The sequence below is a fragment of the Pleurodeles waltl genome, chromosome 1_2 (assembly GCF_031143425.1).
Source record: "Pleurodeles waltl isolate 20211129_DDA chromosome 1_2, aPleWal1.hap1.20221129, whole genome shotgun sequence".
Lineage (NCBI taxonomy): Eukaryota > Metazoa > Chordata > Amphibia > Caudata > Salamandridae > Pleurodeles > Pleurodeles waltl.
This window is the reverse complement of record NC_090437.1, coordinates 86,354,954-86,381,657: the sequence shown is the minus strand read 5'-3', so window position 1 is coordinate 86,381,657 and position 26,704 is coordinate 86,354,954. Positions and strand designations below refer to the sequence as shown.

Here is a 26,704-nt window from a genome sequence, read left to right as displayed (position 1 = left end):
AAATACTGGACATCTATTGAGGTTTTAAAATTCTGCAAAAAGCTAGACATGATTCTTTAGAATAATTTATATGAAGCTATCCGTATTAACGTTGCCTTTTAGTCTTTGTTTACTTTAGTTATCAGTCAGGAGTCATCAAGGCAGCCGTAGAACACATTTTAAAGTGTTTTCTGCTTACATTCACTGTTTAAATTATGTATGAATAAGGGGAAAATACCAGCTTTAGGTGATTTTATTAATTTTTATACCAGCCGGCACATCAAAATCCTGGTCATGCCAGCGTCAAACTCTATATGCTCCTCTACAACACCTCATGTCAGCATCAATATCCCATAGAAAACGTATCCCTGTTCAGCACTGGCAATGGTAAAAATTAACTCGACAGCAGATTATTGGTACTAACTGTGTTTGGGTATCCAATGGGGAGAGAGGGGCTAAAAATTAAGTAAATCAAATTATCAACATTAGCAATGTACAAACATCAGTCTAAAACCACCTTCAACAGTCCTTCAACAGTCCTGCAAACCATGCATGCTTTCATTAATGCTGCTATACTGCCAGTCAATGTGCTTTAATTACCTTGAATGTACCCCAAAATTCCTTCTCGGGGAAAACTGCCAAATCCGTCTTTTCAGCGCACCCATGTTTTTAAAATCCCACCCAGTTATTTGCTGCTGGCATATTGTGTGCTCACACCACTATTTTATGATTTACATCACAAAATCCTTCCACCCAATCTCCCTATGTACCGATGGAGGTTGGAATCACTGTGGGAATATGTTCTTAAAAAGCGGGGATGTCTTACGGTTGCAACTTTTTCAAAGAAAAATACAGGACCGCGCATACATACATTTTAGTTTTGGAACGACAAGGTAGGTACTCATGGCAGCAATCTCAGTACATTTCTGCTCCGCTACATGTTTGACAAAAGGGAGTGACTAGCAAGCAACACACCAATCGCGGCAGAGGCATCCTGAGATAGGTTCACCCAATGACGCTTCCAGCTCTCTCGATCACGTGACACAGACAATTGAAGCTGCTTCGGCCATTTTGGTGACTGGAGTAGTGGCATCTATATCCCTTTATTCAGTTAATAAAGTCGGTATTAAATAGTAGCGAAACTCAAGTTTTTAGCTTAAGAAAAACGCACGTGTCGGCGTTGGTCTCCTCTCTTAAAAAGGCGCGGCAGTCTTAGCACTCCGCGTGAAGATGGTGCAGTCGTGCTCTGCTTACGGCTGCAGGAACAGGTACGACAAGGAGAAGCCCATCTCTTTTCACAAGTAAGAAAACATGCTCGTTTTGCGGGGGAACTATTTACTTTCGTGCGTGTAAAACCGTTACAGTTAGAGTCAATATTTGGTACAGCTGAATCAAGATCCTGCCAGAGAGGGGCTTTGAGTTCCGCAAGGGTTTACGCATCTCGCGCATGCTCGGAAGGAAAAGGGGCGGGTATGCCATGGAGACGAGGTAATTTGATTGCATCGATGGTAACTCGGCCTTAAGGCGTGGCCTTGTCCTTAGATTCACGATCAACTGTGCTGTGTATTGTCTATTTGGTGCAGTTTAGCAATTAAGGTTCTCAAAGAGAGGCAACACTGCCATCTACTGGAATTATATTGAAAACACTCAAATAAAATGTGAAGACTGGCGTCGCAAAACATCGACGGTGTAACAATAAAAGAAAAGAGTGAGTTTTTGGGAAGCAAGGCCTAGGCTTGCCACATCACAAGGATAATTATCGGATTGGACTGTGACAGATAAATGGACTGCACCATAAAGTTTAATTAAGTTCTGCAGTACGCACAACATAAAGATACGTTGTACAGACATCTATAATGATGTGAAGGGCTTCACCCCTACCATACCCCTCTTTTCATGCTGCCTTACCCCTTCACCCGCTGCTGTCATAGCCCTTTACCCATAGCTTTTAGCTCTGTTGCATGGCTGAAAATTAAAAAAAATAGCGCTGTGCTATATTATAAAAAAGAACAATTATGCACCCTGCACTGTCCGCTTTATACCATTTTTTTTTTCTTTCTGCCATGCTGCACAGCAGCCAGGCTACTGCACAACATTGGTATTGACAAAGCTAATAGCTCTCACATCAGCAAGACCTATTGTTCTACCAATGTTTGTTTCTTCGGCGATACGGACTGATGTATAACAGCTCTCTAGGTTTTAAGTAAAATGTGAACTGTTGCCATCTACATCCAAGCGACCTTTCCCAAATGCTTCTTTTGGGAAGATGCTGAGGGGCAATATAAAACGCGTCTTCTTTTCGATGGTGCTTGCAAAGTTGAAATATAGTGCTATCAGGCAGAGTCGGACTGGCCTATAGGGCAATCAGAGCAGTGTCTGACAAGAACAGTACATGATAATCCAGCTAGCAATTGTCGTCACAAGAATGTGTAAACAGTCCGACACTTAGGCACACGCCTACGTATGCCCAGATGTGGGTCCCGGGCTCACTATGCCACTGGATTCAAGCTAGCCTGGCTGATGAAGGGTGAAACCCTGAAACCGGTCCCAGGATGCTTGTTTCCGGTCCAGGGAGGACCTGGCCTCGCAGCTGGGGCTGGACTGATCCCATGAGGAACAGGGTCAAGACTGATTTGCATATGGCAGGGTCTAAACTGGGGTGGCAAACCCGGATCTGTGACTGGGGGGTGAATGTTTGATTGGTTCCGCATTCCGTCCCTGATTTGTGTTTTGCTTTGCTTTTGCTGCCATAAGTGTGCCGGGTATGCCCAGACGTGGGTCCCGGGCTCACTATGCCACTGGATTCAAGCTAGCCTGGCTGATGAAGGGTGAAAACGACGTGACTGGGGGTGAATGTTTGATTGGTTCTGCATTCCGTCCATCATTTGTGCTTTGCTTTTGCTGCCATAAGGGTCCCGGGCTCACTATGCCACTGGATTCAAGCTAGCCTGGCTGACGAGGTCCCAGGATGCTTGTTTCCAGTCCAGGGAGGACCTGGCCTCACAGCTCGGGCTGGACTGATCCCATGAGGAACAGGGTCAAGACTGATTTGCATATGGCTGAGTCTAAACTGGGGTGGCATGGTGAGCAAAAGAACAATGGATTAAACCCAGATCTATGACTGGGGGTGAATGTTTGATTGGTTCCGCATTCCGTCCATCATTTGTGTTTTACATTCCTACGTCAACCCTTTCACAGAACAGAAATATGTTTCGTATAAAAACATTCTACAGGCCAAGAGACAGCAGTGAGGTCATTCTGGACAGGGTTCTGTCCATGCTGCCTGCCATTTAATTGCTGACTTCAGCCCTGCCTCTACAATCAGCCAGGCGACAGTGGGCAGACCCCTGTTCTCAGGTAGTGGGTGCTCCTCCCATGGACTAAGCACAGACAGATTGGGCTACAACTGTTATGCTCTCACTTAGGAGTTAGGTAGAATTCATCTATGTATGTTATTCCAATATGTTGGGACTGTTTATTTTCTTCTCGCTGGTCACTACCATATCAAATCTCCCATATATTACAAAGCACCTCTACTGCTTCTTTTTACACATTTCAATTAAAACTACTTTGATCACTGACCACCTTCTCACCATTTTTGCCAGTCACTCTGCCACCATCGCTACCTATAAGTCAGGTCACTCAACACAGTCTCACCATGACTACCCATCACACTTACAGTCTCATCTTTGCTACTATCTCACTCACAATTACTTAGAGGTTTCTGAACAAAATAATTAGCAGGGACACCATTGCCAGAGCCGAGCCAAGGGTCTTGCTCTGCTTTTGGAGCCTGTGAATGAGCCAAACACTCAAAATATTTGCTATGTAAATCATACAACAAACATCCCATAAAATATAACAAACTCTCTTCAAAATAAAAAAAGTGTATCAACATGTTGAAGCTTTAACATTAATACGTCACATTATAGCACTGCACTGAGAATAAATTAGTGATCGTTTTTAAACATAAACCACAAGTTTTTAAATATGAACCAGTAGTGAACTAAGATGGAATACAGTTGTCATGTAAACCATGTATTTGGCCCAGATTATTATACAGCAACATTATATTCTATTAAATAAAACACAATAGGTTTTGTACAACTGGTATTGTGAAATCACTTATATAAGTGCTTTCTTAACCGATGATTAGGAAAAAGGAGTTTTGGTGAAATAACATATTTGCCTGAGATCACACAAATTAAGCATGTAAGCTGTGACTTAGCCAGGCTTTCTGTTTTCACTTTGTACAAATCAGACATTAAATGGATATCTATTTGTCTCTCATTCTAATGGTAATGCTTTTTTTTAATGCTTTTTTTACCTCTTTGTGTATTTTGCTTTGTGTTCCTGACACAAAGGAAGTGAACCACTTAACATAGGGACCATTTATATTATACAATGCCACATTTATATTTTAGGCACAAGTAGATTAACTGATGTGCCCAGAATCACAGGATGTTAAGCTGACACCAAGACTCAAACCTGGTTCCTCAGTTTCAAAGTCAGCAGATCTAGCTCGCTTACTGAAACTTCACATCCTGGGTAGAGGTAGGGTGGCAGGCAGAAGCCACTTAAAAGCTTGGTGTTTATGAGCTTGAGGTTCCAACAGGACCTCAAACTAAGCCAGAAACAGGCTTCAGGCTCTTCCACCTCTACCATCACTGCCCATCAATCTAATCTCTCAAAAGCTTCACTGTCACCATCAGTAGCATTCATGCTCTCACATCAGTCATCAACGTCTCACCATCACTAGTCACACTCCCCAATTTACCCTGTCACATCACTTGCCAGAGTCCTACCATTGCTATCCATCACAGTCTCAGGTGACTCTTTAACTACTCCAATACTGCCCATTAAACTCTCATCATTGCTGCCCATTATGTTTTTTCCAACGCTACCAAACACACATGTGTAACTCGTTACAGTTTCATCACTGTCCATCACACTCTCACATCAGTGTCCCACTAAGATCACCGTTGTCTCTCATCACAATCTCAACATTGCTAGAATCACATTAACATTATATACTAGTTGCATTTTTGTAGTGCTTTATATCCTTGACAGGGCACCAAAGTGCACATGGAGATAATCAGTATGCTTTTTTGTGGGCGCACAATGGATGGATGAGTGTGTCTGTCATGGACATGCATGCATACAGTATTGAGGCTGTGCATGAGACCAAAGCTAGGGTCTTACCATGGTTTGACTCTGCTTGTGCAGGAACTTGAATAAAAAATGAGTGAGAAATAGGACACTCAAGAAGTAGATGCTAGTATTGTAACATTTGTATAGCGCTTACAACTATGTGGGGTACTGAAGCACTTGCCTAGATGGGTGGCGTGCTACACTGTGTAGGGTGTATGGTTGGAAGGGTGTTGTCCTTGTTTTTGATCCTACTTGGAAAGTGTTTACATGTCATGCAGGATGACCACCAAGGTGCCGTTACTATGCTGTGGGATGCAGCCCTTAGCAGTGAGATCAATGAAGGAGTGCAAGAGACAAATACACAGATAATGGTTTTCAAAAAGCTGGCATTTCTCAGGGTCCCTATGTGATATTTATTTTGCTCACTGTCCACTTAACTCTACGGGGGGGTCCATTCTGAGATATTTTGTTAAACGTTTATCATCCTCAGCAGGCACAAGCTGGAGAAAGAGATAAGAGAGAGATCTGCTGGGATGGACTTTGTTAATATCATCTCATATCTGATAGTCATTGCAAGATGTTAAGAACCAGTGGTAGCATGTAGATTGCAGGACCTGCAGCGATGAACTAAATTAAAGTCCTCCATTGGCCAGCAGCACATGGCAGATCTCTTCAATTATTCCATGCCCACTCAGTTGGTGATGGGTGGTTTAATTGCTGTGGACTGGTACAGTATTGGGTGATGGACATGACCTATTACAATTTTATCTTATATCAGTGCATGAGTGTTGAGCAGCATAAGGGAATTATGAGGGCGTGGCTTGAGGAGACAACATGGCGGATGCGAAATAGCAGCGCTCCGTCACTCCGCCAAATTATCCTGCCCAAAACGACTACTTGACAAGTCATTCAGCACTGTCACTGGCGTGCATAAAGGGCTGACAGGCTGCGCTGTCATGCGGTGCTCTTAACACGCCCAGTGATAACTGACAAGTTGTGCACTACTTCGGGAGCCTGAGGCATAAGATGGCGCGCTAGCCTGCAACCTGGCCAGCAATGAGTGCATCCTCGCCTCCCGGCCAGGCAACCAAACAGAGCCGGATGGCCAACACTTGCGGCGGTAGATGGTGAGCGCGTGCTGCCTGTGGGGCTGCGGGGGCTACTTTGTTGGCGGTAGGCTGTGGCAATACTTGTGGCGCTACTGGTGCAGCCCACCTGGAACTAGCTACGGCCTGTGGAAGCCGCGCTGGTCCTGCAAAACAGCTGCCATCTAGACTGAGACCGCCTGCTCGGTTTGGCAAGATGAGGAGAGTTCTTTATGAGTGGCGAGTATGGGGGAAACCTGTCACCCACATGCTTCCATAGGGGTCTCCAGTGCCGTCTACAGGAGTAGGGTTCAGACTTTCCTCACTTCTGGGCACCCTGCTTGATGCACTTCATACTGCCATCACTGCTTTTACATAAGGCACTACATACAGAGGACTGCTCCACAGAACTTTTAGCAGACTCCGGGGCTGCACTGCCGCTGCAAGACATGGGCCTTGTAGACTGGATCTGTGCACCCCTGTGACCAATCTGTGCGGTTCAGTTGGAAAGATGATATGATCCTCTGATTTACTAGCGGTACGGTGGCAACTACACAGCAAGTGACCGGAAAGGCATAGAACTATCTCCTATTGCACTGGCACTAGACATGGCGCACTAGGCGCATTTATCTGCTATATGCTGCACGCCCTGCAGTGTGGCCTAGTCCAGCACTATCTTGACGGCTGTATCTATCCTGGTAACACAGAGACATTGCGTGCAGTGATTTCCCAGAAGTGCAGCAGAGGTGGAGGACTGCACTGTGGAGTTCAGAGGGGGCGCCAGGGACTGCACTGTAACAATTAAGCATGGGCTCCACAGTTCGAGGTCGTGGTCTGCTGCGCCCAACCCTTGCTACCTGACTCCCAAACAGGGAGAGACGCTTACACGGCAGGAGAACAGGAGGGTACTAAACCGTATCCCTCCACATTGACAGTAGACATGATGCATTAGGTGCAAATATTGCCGTGCTACACGCTGCAAGCCCTGATGTGCACCCCAACACATACTTGTTAGTAGTGTCAAACAAGGTTCGTCTGCGCTGGTGAAGTAAGAGTATAAAGATCTGCCTAAATGTCCTCCTGGGGAGCGCTGTGCTCTTTATCGATCTACAACCCCAAGAAGCAGGACAAAACTGGACGTTGGCCTCCCATGCACTCTAGGGTGCCCGCCCACCTCCTAATACCAGACAACCACACCACAGCCACAAACTGCCGTAACCAATGTGGCATGCCCCAATACGTAAGAGGACAAAATAGATGCTGTTTTATTGGCAATGGACAGCACACGGACATCACTAGAGTCCAAAATAGACACAGTCGCCTCTGATTTAAGCCTTCTCAATGTGGATCAGAGGAAGCTAGCAGTTATGGTGACATTAACAGAGCGAACTGTTGCAACGCTACCACCTAGAACAATCAACCTGGAGTCCTCTCTACAAGAATTGATGGAAAGAGTGCGTACACTGGAACAAGGAGCAGAAGATGCGGAAGGCAGATCTCGCAGAAACAATGTCCAACTATTGAGACTGACGGAAGGTACCGAAGGCCAAGACCCAGTGCAGTATCTCTAAGACTGGCTAAGTACCATTCTTCCCCGAGGTGCACTATCACAATTATACTCCATTGAATGGGCACATCGTGTTCCTGCCAGCGACCCCCGCCAGGAGCCAATTCATGCCCGTTGATGATACAGTTTCTCCATTATTGTGACAGAGATGTGATATTAAAGGAGACGGGCCCACTCGCTACCATACAGGTATACAATGCCAAAGTTATTTTTTTCCCAGACTATACGATTGCTGTACAGAAACAATGCAACACCTTTCTGGCAGTAAAATGACGATTGTGAGAGATGGGTCTTGGCCACTCTCTCCTCTTTCCAGCTAAACTTTGTGTATTGGCTAATAACACCACACACTTCTTCACCATCCCTGAGGAAGTCTGGTCCTGGCTTGAAGGACTCAATGGCCACACCAACCGTCCCACACAGACAGAGAGAACAGGAGATGTGAGGTCGCAGCATCATTGATGGGGGTACCAAGGCCCATGGTCGCGGTTGGGGAAAGGCCTCTCCACAGCCCCAGACTTGGAGCAGAGAAGCCAGGAATGGCGTGGCGCCTTACAGCAAGTGGCCGCGCTCTCAGGCCCCAGATATTGCTCCAACCGGACGTTCTGGACTCTCCCTCATCAGACGGGGAGACATCCACAGCTATATGGCCCTCTGTGCAGAGCTAGCACATCCCAGCAGGCATAATCCCACAGACAGCGGATACTATCATCTAATGTAATCTACTTTCATGCTGTCCTCAGTGCTGTTCATAATGCGTTATATAATTGCCTTTTTTCATCTGCACAATGTTAATTGTCAGCTGCAGCCAATATTTATGCACATAAATGCACAAATGGCTGTCTGTCATGTCTACAGCAAGGTAGTGTGATATGCAGCCCCCAATACCAGTGCGTTGTACTTTTTCCATGACGAATGCTGACCTGCGGCCACCTACCCCTACTGTAAGGCCAGCTTTTTCTCTGTTCTGTTTGCACTATCTGGTTTGTGTGGCCACATGTTTTAGTGTGCTACTCTTTTGGTATTTGCCATGTTGTTGTTACAGTATATTGTTCAATGCCACATCTTGCATAACCCATTTCCTGCTAAGCAATCCATTATAATAATTATCATACACCGACATGCTCCTCCATGTACGTTGTTAGCATTAAGAGGCAGGCACATGTTCCACGCACTGTCCATACACACTAAATGGTTTCCTTATGTATTAACATGGAATGTCCGTGGCATGTACACCCCAGCACGCAGGTATGCTGTATACTCCTATCTGAAGCGCCAAAATACCCATACTGCCCTACTTCAGGAGTTCCACCTGACAATGTCAGAGGCAGAGACGATTAGAAGAAGATGGCGTGACCAGGTATATTCCACAAATTACTCCTCATACGCACGGGGGTGGTGATATGGATCCAACCTGGGGTTCTGTTTCAGATGACAGAGCATGCTATAGATGCTGATGACCGCTAAGTGTCCTTCAGAAGGAGATTAAGTGGTCGCCACATATATGCCCCCAATGTGGACCAGACTCCCGTTCTGCGCACACTCAATGGGCTAATGGCTCGGTGAAACTATATTCCTTGGCTTATAGGAGGGCATTTCAATTGTGTGTTGGATATGCATTTGGATAGATCCTTCTCACCCCTAGCATGTACTGCTACTATTTCGAATGCCCACTCTCTGGCAAACTGTCTGAGCCACTGGCGTCTGACAGAAATCTAGCACCATTACAATGCTACCACAAGAATATACTCATTTTACTAGGTCCGCACAATTTACATGTCCGCCTCGATAGACTACTTTGTACTGCCAACCTGACTCCAGTGATAGCGCAGACTATCTGGAGCAGACTTATTCCGACCACAACCCCCAATACCCTCAACTCAGACGGGGAGAGTCTGCCCCACCTCCTGTCCCCGCATGGCAACTACAGCCTGCGGTGCTGGAAGACTCATCATTTCACAGTTTAACCAAACAACAGATTACTAACTATTTTGAACTTAATGAGGGTACAGCCACGTCATCATCAGGGAAATGGGATGCCTTTAAAGTTACATTGCATGGTCACTGCCTGGGACTCAGCTGGGGCATATGCAAACAGTTAGATAGGAAGGTATTTGATGCTGAACGACAGCTATTACACAATGAGTCAGAAGCAGCACAGAATCCTAACGCTATGCCACAGTTGCATGCTAAGCGTAAAGCCTATTCAGAACTTCTTAAAAGATTGAGATGATTAAACTATGCTGCACACTCCGCTAACTCGCATGCAAAAGCAGTTAGAGCGGGGTCCCTACTTGCCTGATTAGTACATCAGGAGAACCCACCAAACCTAGTTATGACATTCGCTCACAGTCTGGCACTCTGCTGTATGCACAGGATGCAATCCAAAATGCATTCCACTCACACTATGCATTATGATATTGCTCTGCCTCTGCCGGCATCAGGCTATATCGATCTTTTCCTTGCTGATTTACCTCTATCCCGAATCACAGCCAAACAGTATTCAGAACTAGAGGACCCTATAATGCTCCCTGAGATACAAGATGCCATCCGCTCACTTGCTAATGGCAAAACTCCTGGCCCTGTAGGTTGCCAGCTGAATTCTATAAAGCATACTGTACTCAACTTGCACCTCAACTGCTTAATATCTATGAGGAAGCCCTAAGCCTAGCATGGTTGCCCACTAAGCTCTGGGAGGCCACATTGGTTTCCCTGCTTGAACCGCAAAAGACCCCACTAATTTGCACTCTTATAGGCCTTTAGCGCTCCTAAACACAGACTATAAGATATTGGCCAAAATCATCGCAACACGACTGGCCCCACTAGTATCTTCATTGATGCATGAGGATCAAAACGGTTTTGTGCCTGGTCGCACAACATCTCTCAACATATGCCGTTTTTTCTATATACTGCAGTATGCTCCTCACCACTGGTTGCCTTTTGATAGACCTAGAGAAAGCGTTTGCTTTGCTGGAATGGCCCTTCCTTTTAAAAGCCCTACCAAGATATGGGTTAGGGCACCGCTTTCTCCAATTGGTGAGAATATTATACACACTTCCAGCAGCCCGAGCCAAGCTTGGACAACATGTATCGTCACCAATTCAGATTCAAGGAGGTACATGGCAGGGATGCCGTCTATCCCCCCTGCTCTTTGCCCTGGCAATGGAGCCTCTGGCGGTCGCACTCTTGGAGGGAGGACATGCCTAGGGTATACCCCATGCAGATGGGCTCCATGCCGTTTCCCTATATGCAGATGACCTCTGGTCATTAGGGACCTAGCTGGCTTCCCTAGGGATATACTACCGCTTTTTGATACATATGAGAAGGTCTCAGGCCTGCTTGGCAACTGGGCTAAATCCTGTATTTTTACGCTATCACCCACTATAGTTGATCCAGACCCCATCTCTGTTGCTCCTGGATTGGTGTGGCAGCCAAATACATTTAGAAATCTTGATAATCAGGTATATCATACTAACACTGATCTATTTTATGGGAATCTAGTGCACGCCACGGCAACTCTGCGAAACCAGATGACATTCTGGAAGACTCTTGACAGTGATGGGCAATGTGGCCCTTGTTAAAATGACAATTCTACCTCGCCTATAAGATTACTTTGTGAATTTATCATTATATATCCTAGACCATTTTTTTCGCTGTATGGAGTGGGATATATGCAGCTTCTTTTGGAATACCTGCAGCTGTAAAGTAGCCCTTTCTAAACTCTATTGCCCAACAAACTCAGGTGGGTTATCACTGCTAAATCTAGGACACTGCTACCTAGCTGCACAGTTGCAATGGGTGGCTCGTTGGTTCTCACCCGATACCTATCAGATACCGCTACTGATTTACATGCATGGTCATGTCATAAACTGCTCCATTTATTCCATCCTTATACCAAGTCCCCCGCACCAGAGCCCTTATTATTGAACTTGGCATACAGTTGCTACCGTAGGTGTCGTTACCTCACTAGGGATATTGTCCCCTATGCAACAGCCGTACCACTACTGGGGTCACCACATAGTGCGTGTGTTACATCAACCATCTACTTGGCTCCCTGGCAGAAAGTGGGGATACACACCCTAGAGGATCTTTATGCTGATGGAATGCTCTGCACTCATGACGCCCTGATAGACACCATTGATTTGCCCCCAGGAACCTTATTATATACCTCCCTTAAGGGTGCATTGCAGTGTGCATGAGTGACCTGACAAGGGAGCTCCCAATACATCTTACATTACAATACCTACGTGCATTTAGAGAGGGGAGACACTTTGTGCGCTGGATAGTGGACTCTTTATGACTCCTCACATCGGGTCCACTCAGCTCAACGTGAGCGATGGGAGGCAGACAAAGGGGGGGGCCTTCTATGATAAGGAATAGGAGGCTATATTAGAAGCTCCTGTGCATGTTCCACGCAATATGAGATTTTGCCTCATACAGTACTATGTTACACAGAGGGCCTATCTCACCCCTGATAAGATTAATAGGTACAACAGTCGCACTGACGCCGCATGCCCACGCTGTCAGGGGGTTGGAGCAGACCTACTACACGTGTTGTGGTCATGTCTGAACCTACATCGCTATTGAACCGCAATCCTGAACCGTTTGACCTACTGTGCGAGCTGGCCTGTACCACTGGCATGGGAAGTCTGCATAATGGTGTTGTTTCGCAGGGGCAAAAAATAAGTCACGTCGCATTCTGTGGACTTAGGCTTATTGCTGGCTAAACGCCTTATAACTTGTAGGTGGTGGTCCCCCGATCCGCCGACATATGAAGTGTGGGTGCAGGCACTAACCAGGCAAGAGAGGAGGGAACAGCGCTTTGTTGTGAAGACACAGTAGGCCTACACAAATATCCACTTGCATACCAATGAGAGTTAATCTTAACAGATCTCTTCACCTCACTTATCGCAGTACACCGTACAGTCCTGACGACCCACTGCAGGTAGTAGCTATCTGTGATGCAATATCCCTCAAATAACAGGCCACGACTCTGTCCGAATAGAGTCACTTAACGGACAGCAGCCCCATCTGCATACTAACACACTAGTAGTAGTACGTGCGGAAATTGTGCGTTGGAGATGTTTGATGTGTAAATATAGTAGCTCAACAACTGTCTAGCTGCATTTATTGTGTAATGTCATTGATCTGCTTTGCCTACACCTCCCATCTCTTGAAACTGTAAGTTGGAGCATATTGCATGCACGTGTTCTATATGTTTTCTTTATGTTGCATGATTACTGTATGCATTTCTACATAAATGTAATAAAAACAAATTTAAAAAAAGGAAATTAGTAAGTTTGTATGAGCTCCTATAGACTTCTTGACCTCATCATTTTATGGTATTGTAATTAGAGTAGGCCAGGAGGTTTTATTTTGTATTGTATTGTAACTGCTTCTATATAACGCTTACTACCCATGATGAGTTATTGAATCACTTTATGTCTAGCAGGATGCTGCTCCAGAAGCCAAGGTCAGTGCTTTATTTTCCTTCACTGATTATTGTTCATTGTTGAAAATAGTTTTGTGCTCCTAAGGAAACTATTCCATGCAGTTACTCCAGTTTGTATGCAGTAAAATAAATTCATAGAGTTACATGCATTATTTAGTAAGAGAGGCAAAGCATACGAACATGAGCGAGTATAGAGTGTGCCGCTTCTTTTGAAATTTTGGTCTTGTTTAAATTCAGTATTTAAACAATGTGTATGCACGCAAATATAGGCACCATTACCTTAATAAAAAAAAACAAGCAAAATGTCCTATCCGCATGTATTTGCATTCCGATCATCAAGGTCCAAATGTGGCTGAGAAAACAGACACAAACAAAGGACTTATTGTAGGACATTGGGTTACTAGTTGTGCAATATTTGAGGCCTGTCCAAGTAATAGGTCCACAATTTACTCTTACTTGGAACCAAGTGCCCCATTGTAGCGCTTGGCTGTCTCAGGATAGTGAAGCAGAGCAGTCCAAGGCCTACTCAGGGAAGGTGGTGTGGACTAGTAATCATCATTTGGTGGCACACAATAATAACACTCAATAAATGACCAGTCAGGTCTTTGTTATTTTATAAAAGGAGAAGTACATTTATTACACACACTACTAAATACTACACATTATATTACAAATATATACATAGGGCAGATGGAAAGTACTATAGGTTACATTATGAGATCACTTTTGACCATTAAAGGTTTATGACTCCCAAAATCAGACAGCATATCACTTTTGGGAGGTGCAGCATCACTTTTATTAAAGCAGTTCTATGGCATTGTCAAGGATCACCACACCCCTTCCTCCCCCGAAAACCCTCCTCCCAGTGACATCTTATGACGTCAGCGCGCAATCAGAGGTCACCTTTCATCGTGCTGGAAGCTCAGCTTCCAGCGCGATTGGAAGAGAAATGCTTTGCATTTCTCTTCCGACGGGAGGTAGAGGAAGGCAGAGGCATGAAAGGAAACGGAAAGGCCTTCATTTCATGTCTATGTGAGCATTTCTGCAGCCCGATCGTCAACCGATCGGGCTGCAGAAATGCCCACTAGACACCAGGGATTTTGTGTTTATGTTTGTTTGTGTGGGTTTTTACATAAGCAGAGCAGCCCCTTTGGCAAGGGCTGCTCCCCGGGGGGGGGGAGGGAGGGGGCAGAAAACCCTAGACACCATGGATTTTGTTTTAGTCAGTTTCACGCAAGGGGACCGACCCCGTAGGCAAGAGTCGCTCCCCTGGGGGTGGGGGGCACATTTATTTTAGGCCATTTTTGCCCCCCTTTGGGGCAAATCGACCTATTTTATTTAGGCCGATCTGCCCCTAAGGGAATCCACTAGGCACCAGGGATTTAAAAGAAAAATTATAGACGGGGAGCGACCCCTTAGGCAAAGGTCGCTTCCCTGGGGGGCAATTTTATTTTACGCCATTTCTGCCTTCGTTGGGGCCAGAAACCACTAGGCACCAGGGATTTTTCTTTTTTTTTACAGTTCGGATGCGACCCCTTAGACAAGGGTCGCTCCCCTGGGAGCAATTTCATTTTAGGCCATTTCTGCCCTCCTTGGGGGCAGATCTGCCTATTTTTCTAGGGTCAGTCTGCCCCCGGGGGGGGGGGAGAAACCCCTTAGGCACCAGGGATTGATGTGTTTATGTGTGTATGTGTATGTATGTGTGTTTTGTTTGGGGGGTAGCCCATTGGGCAAGGGTCGCTCCCCATGGGGGCACATTACTGTTGGCCATTTCTGACCCCCTTGGGGGCAGACTGGCCTATTTTTGTAAGGCCAATCTGCCCCCACAGGGGGGTCAGAAAGCCCACCAGAGAAGGTTTTTTTTTTTTTTTAAAGAGGGTAAATGGGGACAAAGGTGTTCTGCCCACCAGTGGGCAGATGGGGCAATTACCACCGATCCACTCCCCAGGGGGGACAGAAAGCCTACTAGATGCCAGGGAGTTAAAAAAAAAAAAAATTGTGGGGTGGTGGCTACCAACTAGTATGGGCATAATTCGCCCCCACCCCAACTGAAGGGGGTAACAGTCTTTCAGCTGTCCCCCGCACACTAAAACATCTTATCCCACAGCAAGCAGGAGGACATTTGATTATTTGGGGTTTTGGTTTTACATTTGGGCCATGAGAGCTTGTCTAACTCTCAAAATTGTCCCACTTGGAATGGTGAGGGCTGCACTTTTTGGACTTCGGGATGCTGCCATGTAGAAAAATCTATGAGACCTAGACATATCTGAAAAGTAAACATCTGGGTGAGTCCAGGGTGGTGTACTTCACGTGCACCCTGCACCATTTTCTTACCGCCTATGCCCTGCAAACCTCCAACTTTGCTGAAAATCATACATTTTTCCCACATTTTTGTGATGGAACCTTCCGGAAACTACAGGAATCCACAAAATTCCTACCACCCAGCATTGTTGCATCCATACCAATAAAAATTGTGCCCCACTTGTCAGCCTAAAAACGTTTTTTTCCAAACTGCCGTTTTGGACCCGCTTTGGTTCTCCCTCATTTTCAACATGTTTTTGGCTCTTCTCTGTCACAGGCACTTGGCCCACTACACAAGTGAGGTATCATTTTTAACAGGAGACTGAAGGGAACATTGGATGGTAGGAAATCTGTGCCGGTGCGGTGATCCCACCCAGAAATGTGAGAAAAATCTGTTTTTTTAGCTAAATCTGGGGTTTGCTGAGGATTCTGGATAAGAAAACACTGGGGGATCCACACAAGTCACACCTCCCTGGAGTCCCTCGGTGTCTAGTTTACATAAATGTTTGGGTTTGGTAGGTCCCAAGATGGCTGCTGAGCCCATGGCCAAAAAACGCAGGCCCCCGCAAAAAACAAGTAGTTTTATATTTGATAATTTTGATATGTCCACAAAGTGTTTTGGGGCACTTCCTGTTGCAGGCACTAGGCCTACCCACACAAGTGAGGTACTGTTTTTATCGGGTGACCTAGGGGAATGCTGGGTAGAAGGAAATGTGTGGCTCCTCTCAGATTCCAGAACTTTCTAACATCGAAATGTGAGGAAAAAGTGTTTTTTTGTTTGGCAAATGTTGAGGTTTGCAAAGGATTCTGGGCAACAGAACCTGGTGAGAGCCCAACAAGTCCCCTCATCCTGGATTCCCCCAGGTGTCTCGTTTTGAAAAAAAGCGCAGGTTTGTTAGGTTTCCCTAGGTGCTGGCTGAGCTAGAGGCCCAAATCCACAGCTAATCACTTTCCAAAAAACACATCAGATTTCAAAGTAAAAATTGCATTTCCTTTGGCGAGCATTAGGCCTACCCACACAAGTGAGGTACAGTTTTTATCAGGAGACTTGGGGTAACACAGAATAGCAGAACCCGTGTTATTGCCCCTTGTGTTTCTCTACGTTTTTTCCTTCCAAATGTAAGACAGTGTGTAAAAAAGGCATCTATTTGAGAAATACCCTGTAATTCTCATGCTAGTATGGGGACTCCGGAATTCAGAGATGTGAAAATAACCACTGCTTCTCAACACCTTATCTTGTGCCCATTTTGGAAATACAAAGGTTTCCTTGATACCTACTTATCACTCTTTATATTTCAGCAAATTAATTGCTGCATACCCGGTATACAATGAAAACACATTGCAGGGTGCAACTCCTTTATTGTTTCTGGGTACCTAGAGTTCTTGATAAACCTACAAGACCTGTATATCCCGCAACGAAACCAAAAGAGTCCAGCAGACGTAACACTATACTGCTTTCGAAAATCAGAAAGTTACAGAGTAAAAACAAGGAGAAAAATGGCTGTTTTTTTCACCTCAATTTCAATATTTTTTTATTTTAGATGTTACTTTCTGTAGGAAAACCTTGAAGAATCTACAGAAATGACCCCTTGCTGTATTCAGAATTTTGTCTGCATTTCAGTAATGTTTAGCTGTCCGGGATCCAGAATTGGTTTCAGACCCATTTCTGTCACTTACTGGAAGGAGGCTGAAAGCACAAAAAAAAGTAAAAATGGGGTTTGTGCCAGTGAAATGAAAAAATTGTGTTGAAAAATGTGGTTTTCTGATTCAAGTCTGCCTGTTGCTGAAGGCTGAGAATATGGTGATTTTAGCACCATAAACCCTTTGTTGATGTCATTTTCAGGGAAAAAAACCACAAGCCTTCTGCAGCCATTTTTCCCATTTAAATAAAAAAGAGAAACAAAATGTTTGCTGTATTTGGCTAGTTTCTTACTCTCCTCCAGGGGAACCCACAAACTCTGGGTACCTCTAGAACCCCTGCATGTTGGGAAAAAAAGGACACAAATTTGGTGCGGGTAGCTTATGTGGACAAAATGTTATGAGGGCCTAAGTGTGAACTGCCCCAAATAGCCAAAGAAAAGGCCTGACACCTGAGGGGGAAAAGGTCTGGCAGCGAAGGGGTTAATAGGTGATTACCGTAGGTGAGACACAAGTAGTGAGACTCACCCACAGTAAAAAGCCTAAACTCGGGTGTAAAAAATAATAATCATGGTGTACTGAATGGGCCGACCCCAATTGCAACTCTTACTATTTACCACACAGTCTTATATTGGCTTTTGAGCACAATTCAGAATTTTCCAAATTGTAATTGGGAATAACGTAGGGCAATGATGTTTTAGTAATTACTTTATGTGAATGGATATAAGTAGGTGAGTGCTGTATGGGGAGTGCATTTGTGTTGTGGGCTTAAGGCAGAGGCTACTAAACTGTGTTGCTCATGTGTAGCTTAAGAGAAAAGTGTGAAGAATTTCATGCAAATACAAGTTTTGGATAGGGAAGTATCATAGAGTTTAAATCACAGTAAATATAAGATTGACAGATGAGCGAGCCATAGGAATGGGCATCATGGAATCAGTCGTGCTACATGGTCTGAGGAGTCCATCCAGGAGTGGCAGAGCAGTAACTCATTGAAATCAACAGACACTAGTCAAACATGCGTCTCTGGGGACTACCCAAGATTGTACATAGCACAAACAATCAGTCTGGGGCCAAGGCTGAGGGCATCATTGATTCTATGGAAGGAATGCATTGAGGTTATAGAAGAAGAGGAAAGGAAAGGGGTGTCGTTTAAGTAAAGGGTAATGAGTGGAGTGAATAAGGCAGGGATTCTTGCCCTTTCTGGATCTAACAGGCTCAGACAGGGAAGATGTCACATGAGGATGCCTTTCACTTTGCCACTCTTTACCTGTAAACTGGGTTTAAATAAAGTGTTGGAGAAATCCAACAGAAGAAGGAATAGGAGAGGTTGCATGAGCTGAACTGGCCTGCAAGACGGTTGGAAGGTAGCAACAAGAACCCCTGGATGAATCCTCAAGTAAGGGGATTAGGGGAGGGTGATAGACCATCAAAGAGGTCCTTTATAAGCTAAAGATGGTAAAGGGCAGCAGTGACCAGGGTTCAAAGGCCCACTGTGTAACACAGTACAAGAGGACACGCCATCTAAGATGAGGTAACCACAAACAAGTTACTGTACATCTATAACAGATCACAAACATAGGCAGACACGTCAAAATTTTTACTAAGACACAGACTTCTCCATCAGGGAGTGTCTGGGCAAATTAACCACTCCAGCATTCTCACCAGATACTACTTTTATAGGCTCCACACGGTAGAGTGTCTCTCTTGTTCATGGAACAGTTTGCTGCTGTCCCTGTACATGGTGCAGATAAATGAGGACAGACGTTTTGTAATGCAGGTTTTGGCTTTTTAAACAGACTGTAAGCATGGATGAGATTTCTAGCTCTCTTTAATTTCCATGACTAGTAAGTATTATGAGTGCTCATAATCCACTTATGGTTATAACTAGAAGTGCATTTGAAGTTTGCTGTGAAATTTGGTATCAAGCTGCATCTGAGCGAAGAGGAGCAATAAGACGGAATCTTGTCTAGGGTTCCTCGCGTAGCGGTTCAGAGGATACGTGGTCTGCTCGTTCATGCTGTATGGTCTCTGTTTTAGGGCGAACTCAAATCTTATTTGTGTAAACTTGATTTATTTCTTGAATGCTACAGTCAACCTATGTATAACCAATGGAACGGATGTTGCTTATTGTTAAACTCTATGTTTAACCACTGAGGAAATCATCAGTGGTTCAGATTGATTGTAACGTTTCCCTGTTTTGTTTGTAAGAATGTCTGCATGGGTGGGAAAATCTCAAGGTTATTTGCATAACAGTGGTAAACTTTTCTCAGATTACAATGCTATACTCCTGTACGGTGTAGTTAAATGTTGTGTTACCGATTACACAGGGACAGCGCCACAGGTCAGATTGTGTATAGACTATTATTACAATTTAGTGTAGGCATCATAAATAAGAAGTTTCGAGCTTGTTTTTGTGCTTTACCGAGTTAGACCAGTGCTAGTTTTTGTTCCATTTAAGAGAGCTATGTTCATGCACTTGACGGATCTTGTTAGCACATGTAACGCTGCAGTTGTGATGTGCTATATATTGTTTAGAGAATGAGTACACAGATGTTTACAGTTGCCTTAATAGGCACACTAGAAGGAGGATTAGAATGTCTTGCAAAATACCTTTACGTCTGGTCCAAAATGGGTAGCTTCTCCAGCATCAGCATCCTTGGAAGTTAGTTCATTAAACAAGATGCTCCATTTGACGTCACCTCTGACCTTATGGTCAACCACCAGCAAGACTATCTCAGCCTTTCAGCCTTCTGAAGTTGGTGAACTGATTAACATTAAATTACTACTTTTAGCATTTGGAGACAGCAAGACCTATGGTATTACGTGCTATATAAAACAGATCGTTAATATTATTGACACTGGAAAAAACTAAGCAGCACATTTCTAATAAAACAGTGAACGCAATCTAACAGGAAAATTATAAAAGTAAAGAATGCAAACGTCATGTTCAGAGTCCCCTCAATATATCTTAACCACAAACAGGAGCATTCAGGGGGAATCCTTTAAAGTACAAGAAGAAGTGGCTCTTGCAATACTACTGAGAGAAAATGCTTTATTCTTACTGGTGCCAGGGAAAGGAGCTATGATGGAGACCCTGATGACGTTTTCCTTAATGTGTAAGCATTCCAAATTATGCCAGTGACGCCGTGACGGCTCGAGAGCATACAATCCTACCAACAGTTCATTGTTGTCAAATCATCTTAAGAGATATTCAGCACGTGATGAACGTTGTAAATCAATGTCTCTTTCTCAAAAATAAATCTGGGATTGTTTTTTTTTTTGCACAGGTTCCCTCTTACTCGACCAGAGATTTGCGAGAAATGGGAAGCTGCAGTAAGGCGCAACAACTTCAAACCAACCAAGTACAGTAGCATTTGTTCAGAACATTTCACACCCGACTGTTTTAAAAGAGAGTGTAACAACAAACTGTTGAATGACAATGCTGTCCCTACAATATTCTCTTTTTCCGAGAATAAAAACAAGGTAATGGTCACCGTTTTAATATATCTGTCTTTCTGTTTGGAAACAACCAGAGAATCAGTTTAAGGAAGAGCCTCTTAGATGATTTACAGGCTGTTACATTTTATTTTGTTAGAGACTTTGGGGTAACTAATTAATCAAATCTTAATGTTCCGATTAAGGCTTTTGTTTCTTCTGTTTTTTTAATAGTTAAGAGGAAGAAGGTAGAAAACTGTGAAAAGCATTTCTCTACATTGGGCTGCAGATATGTAAACCACCAAGACTGAATTGCAGCAATTAACCTATAATCTGTGTCCAAATCATCCATCAATCATATTATTTGAACTGGGTCGGAGCTACAGGATATGGGCTACTAGGCTCCAGTGTTGGCAATTGGAGTAATCTGTCTTTGCTGCTTTGGGGCCTGACCTCTATTGGGTTGACAAACACTAAATAGAAAAGGCAACAATGGTTATGTGCATTGTACATCCCAATATGCATAGCGATAGTAGTAATATCACCAGATTCGTGCTCTTATGCTATTACCACCCACCATTTGCCATGGTGTGGTTAAGCCAAATATTGAAACCTAGCATTATTGAAACAATCAGATGGAGCAGCAGAGCACCTTATGTAAATAAACATGTATACATTCACGATTTGGCTCCTAATCCAAATGCATACACCAATGATTTGACAGTTTCTATAGTAAATTATCTGACCAAAAAGTTTTCATTTGAGTCTTCTTGTGGAAGATCAGGTAGAATGTATTTCTTGTTGCATATAGTCCCAGTCAGTGAAAAAAATAGTTGTCCGTATCAGTGTCCTTAACCTGGTACAATTCCAACCATATGTAGAAGATGTTTGGTCAATATTTTCAGCCAAATTTTACAAAACGGTTGTCTGTGTCAATGTCTTTAATTTGGTACAATTCCAAGCATATACAGAAGAAGATGCCTATATAGGTATTTTCAGCTAACAAGTGTTTTGTACCGTTCAAAGGACTTTCTCAAGGCTGATAAAGAATTCAAACTAAACGGATGAGAGGAAAAAAACAAAAGAATTACAATTATGTATACAAATTCTATAAAAGGAGTCTTAAGGAGATCTCCCCTGATAGAAAGCACCCACCTAGAGGTGAGAGATGAACAGGTAGAGAAAAACACCTATACCACAAGACACCAAAATAGTGTACACCCAACGTGAATCCAGGTGCAGTGACTTACTACGTTAAAAGTGTCACCGCTCCAGGTTATGGACACAAGTAAAAAAGACATGCATGGTGAAAGCTTGACGCAAAAAGCAATGACAAAAGAATAAATTCAAAGGAGCATGTGATTGCCAGGGAGGCATATTTAGTGCTAAAAACTCATACATCAAAAACAAATCAAAATTGGCATTCTATCCCAGGATGTCAGAGAATGTAGAGGTAGGTTACTTAATCCTAACTGTGTACTTGACCAATGCAATATAAAGTCCAAAATTCTTGAGTGCTCGTATGGAGCTGGGTAGTGGTCCCTAAATTCGAGATGAACAAATAGATATTTGGAAGAATTATATAAGTAATGTTACCACGTAGAACCTTGTGTTGGTAAACATCTACTAAGGCTACATATAGGCCACCTAACAGACTATATAATTAAAGAGCTTACCACCCTTGATAGTCATACTCCAATGTTTACGATGGTTTGGTAGACAAAGAGGCAAAAGATCTTAGAGATCCCTGATAAATATGCAGTGTTGGCAATAAGTAAAAACTAGTCACTCATCCACGGACCATGATATGTCCTTGCAAGAGTCTGTTAATGTGAAAAAAACATGCGATCAGAACACTGTTCCTAATATGTTTTGCCTATGGACATACTTCTACCAGAAGTAGAATGTTGTCCAACAGAAATAATGATGTGCCTCAAAATAAAACACCAATTATAATAATAACGGCTTTGTGTGTGTAAACACCATAACCGTATGAACTTAAAATTCACAAAGAGGCAAAAGCCACCTAATTGTGCTATAATAATGAGGTAATATATTTCAACAGCGAAGGCCGAACAGTACAATCACACACAACCATGACTCAACGCTGTGGAAAGCGATTAGTTGATCCCCTAAACCAAACCCCGTCTATCGAACCCATGCTCTAAGCTGCCTGACCCATTTTAATGGCGCGCCGCATCAGGTCGCGTAATGAAAAGAAAAGAAATGCTTCCAATAAGTTTAAGTAGTGCATGACAACTAGAATGAAGGGATTATAGTCAATAATAAAAGATCATTCCTAATGCCACATATGATAGTGACTATAAAGACTTCTAATGGATCTAGCATCGTCAAAGTTCATTCAAAGAAAAACCGAGATCCTTCTCACTTTAGTTAAAAAATCTACAACTTCTACAATAATGAAGTTTGAAACACACTAATAATGTTTGATCATGAGAAATATGAAAAGACGTAAAGTGAGACGAAGGGAAGAAAATGTCAAGCAGGAATGTATATTTCCCAAAGCCATGTTAGTATGTAGTACAGTGCCACAAGAGACAAACATTCCCTGTAGAGAAAGTGAAAACATGAGTGCCCCGTGATCTATTGGCGATGCAAGCAGAAATAGTCAAACTAGTCAAAAGTGTACAATACGTATGGTAGCATGTATACTTATCAGACAAAAATTATGATGCAATCAGATGTATGAATCAAAAAGCTCATTTGCGGCCAATTCAATGTTAGCCACATGTCCCACATGGTTTCCATAACTTAAAAAGTGCAGTTAATTTCCGGATGACAGCAAAATACAAAAATACACTGGTACAATAAAAAGTAAACATGGAGATTCCTGATAATGTTCATATTCCAATGTCACAGGCATCATGTACACAGTGATTTGTATGTAAAAACATGTCTTCTTTGGCCCCATATTGCAGTTAACGTCTGGTATTCTTTGTTCATCATAAGCAGAATGCACATATTATGTTGTCATTTGACAGAATTAGAAAAAATACTGCAATTTGTTATCCCAATTTGTAGGAAAGTCCTCCTTTTTTGCCTGATCACCCCCACACTTTTTGGATAGGTACTGGTGGTTACTGACTCTTGGCTGTGCCCTGGGTACTGCTGACCAGTCCCAGGGCCAGTGCTCTGTGTAAAATGGATATGCAAATTAGGCTAATTATAATTGGCTAAGTTAGCCTACCTATAAGTCCCTAGTATATGGTAGGGCATGTAGGTTTAGGGACCACAGCATAGGTGGTGCACACCTAGGTGCACTGCTGAGGTGCCCAGTGTCATTTTAAAAGCAAGCCTGCCTTGCTGGCTGCTTTTAAATTAAAGTTATATGCAAATTCGACTTTGGAATTAAAGGTACTTCCAAAGTCTTAAACTACCTTATTTTTACATATAAGTCAACCCTAAGGTGTGCCCTATGTGCCCCTAGGGCTGGGTGCCATGTAACTATAAGCAGGGACTTTATAAAAATAGATTTATAAGCCCTGGTGAGGTAAAAACAGCCAAATTCGTTTTTCCCTCATTGAAGTAAATGGCCTTCATAGGCTAGAATGGGCAGACTTTATTTTAAATTTTAAAGTCTCCTTAAATGTTACATACCAAGAATTTGGTATCAAATTAATTGTTGTAATAAATCCCACAACTTCCAGTTGTGGGATTTAATATAACTTGTTCAGGTAAAAAGTTTAGACTTTACCTAAAAAGTTGCCAATTTCAGCTCTGCATTGTTTTTGCTGCTGTGCTCTGATTGGCCAGCCTGCAGCAGCTTCTGCCAGGCTGCCTTGATGAGATGTGAAGTGGCCTGGCTTCACACAAAGGAATGTGCTTGGGGGAGAGAATCTCCCCTCAGCAGATGGTGAGGCAGGAAGGGGGAGGGCTGCCAAACTGGTCTTCAAAGGCAGAGAAGGACATCTGGAGCACCCAGCAACACCCCCACATCCTGCAACCCCAGACAGCTAGGTGCCCCCTTGATTAGATTAGGAGAGGGCAGGAGAGGGGTGTGTTTATGATTTTTAGCCATACCAGTGGGTGGGCTCAGCCAGATGTAACCTCCAAAAATCAGATTCAGCCATGTTGGATTTTTAGAGACTGTTGCCTTTTGGGATGGATTTTTGCCACACTTCCCAGGAAGTGGTCATCACAGGGGGACGACCCTGTACCTGATTGGAGAACCAGGGCCCCCCTGCTTTTCACCCAGGAGCAAGAATAAAACTGGCAGACCTGCCCCCACACCTCAGATCCCCGCCAACTTTCAAGAAGAAGGAACTTAAGGAGAAGAAGGACTGCCCTGCTGGACCCCTGGCCTGCACCTGGACCCTGCTCTCAGAAGGACTGCACCAGCTGCACACTTGGGCTTCACCACAAGAAGGACTTTGCCTGGCTTCAACTGGTTCAAGGAGGGACTCCCTGTTAGCTACAGGTGAAAAATTGCTATCCAGAGTCCCCTGCACCAACTCCTAAAAAAAAGACCAGTTGACCACTGCCCAGTGGCCAAAAAGGAGTTTGCGCCAGGTGCATTCTGGGAGTTGAAGTCCGCACCCCCCAAGGACCATCACAGAACTTCTGGACCCTTGGGGTGAGCTGTGGACCCCAAAAGAACCTTAAAAGAACATCTGGGTGAAGCCCCAGAAGTTTGGAAAAGATTTGAGAATTTTTGTAAAAAAGCTCCAGAGAGGGACCGACCCGCCGCGGAAATTCTAGCCGGCTTGCCTCAACCGCGACCCAGCCTGACTTCGTGGTTCGTCCCGGTAAAGAAAAACATCAGAAAAAGAGACTAAGTCCGAACGTAAAAAGTTGACCGGGACCTCCCAGCCATCGTATCCGAGAAGGGCTCCACGGACGTCAGATCAAGATCCAGGTTTACCCCGGTCGAAGGATTTTCATCTCGAAAAAACGACTAAGTCCGAAGGTAGAAATCACCACTGAGGAAACCCACATCGCGTATCCGGACAAGGGCTCCAGGAGGTCGGATTCAACTGGCAGGTTCGTCCCGGTGAAGAAAAACTTCAAAATAAAGACTAAGTCAGAAGGTAACTTTTTAACCGAGGCCTCCCGCGACTTGTAGCCGAGCAGGGCTCCATCGCGGTCGGCCTGAAACTTTGACTTTGTCCCGGTCCTGGTGCAACCAGATGACCCGATTGGCGCTGTTTGTTTCTAAGCGCTAGAAAAATAATAATACTTTAAAAATTCATATCTCCGGTTCCCCTGAACCGATTTTAATCGTTTTTGTGTCATATTAAAGATAAAAATATAAACTATTTTTATAAATTGGTTTTGGATTTTTAAACTATTTCCTGTGTTTTATTTAATTACTGTTTTGTGATATTTGAATGCTTTACACACTGTCTCCTAAGTTAAGCCTTGACGCTCGTTGCCAAGCTACCAAGGGTTGAGCTGGGATTAATTTACTGAGACCTAACTGTACCTAGGTGGAGGTTAGTGGCTTGTTGCTAGGTGTAGGTACCTACCTGCCCTTACCAATAACCCATTTTCCAACATTTTTGGTGGCAGCGGTGGGATCCTGTACTTGTGTTCAGTATCACGTTACAGTTTTAAGTAAAACAAATTAAAAATCCTTTAAATTGTCTTAGTGCAAAATTTTTTTTTTTTTAATTTTTAATTTTTTATTAATTATTAATTTGGATTCATTTCAATTATTGAATTTTTGTAATTTTTCTAAATTCTTGTTTCCAATTTTTGCAAAAAGTTTTTGTTGACACAAAACTAGGGAACCATGGAGCTTGATCTGGCTAGCCTACCCACACTGACAGTAGTCCAGCTTAGGGGGTTGTGTATTGAAAGAGGGTTGCCTGCAACCACAGATCTCAGGAAGCAAATCCTGATTAAATCCCTGACAGCATGGGCTGAGGCCCAAGAGGTAGAGACAGAGGAAGCTCCAGAGGAGGAAGAAAAAGGGGAAGATGCTAACTCTAACCACTCAGGGGAGGGAAGGCATCTGAGCCTAAGTGAGGAAGAGGCGGAACGGTCCTCAGTAGATACAGTCACTAGGGGCAGACCCAAAGCTAGTGGTAGGAAGGGGGTCCCTTCAGGAGGAGAGAACCCATCCATCAGAGAAAG

General features: G+C 43.8%; 1 protein-coding gene across 2 annotated transcripts in view; it reads left to right on the top strand.

Moving 5' to 3' along the window:
* Nucleotides 1-1,001: 1,001 nt before the first annotated feature.
* THAP1 (THAP domain containing 1) overlaps nucleotides 1,002-26,704 on the top strand; it is a 90,003-nt gene continuing 64,300 nt past the window's right edge. Inside the window, exons 1-2 of one of the 2 annotated variants that reach the window (XM_069236591.1) lie at nucleotides 1,002-1,247; nucleotides 20,461-20,656. In XM_069236591.1, the coding sequence (XP_069092692.1) occupies nucleotides 1,210-1,247; nucleotides 20,461-20,656 (234 nt within the window). In that variant the 5' untranslated portion in view covers nucleotides 1,002-1,209. Of the gene's footprint in view, nucleotides 1,281-20,460; nucleotides 20,657-26,704 lie in introns of both variants that reach the window. The other variant, XM_069236590.1, reaches the window with a different exon arrangement.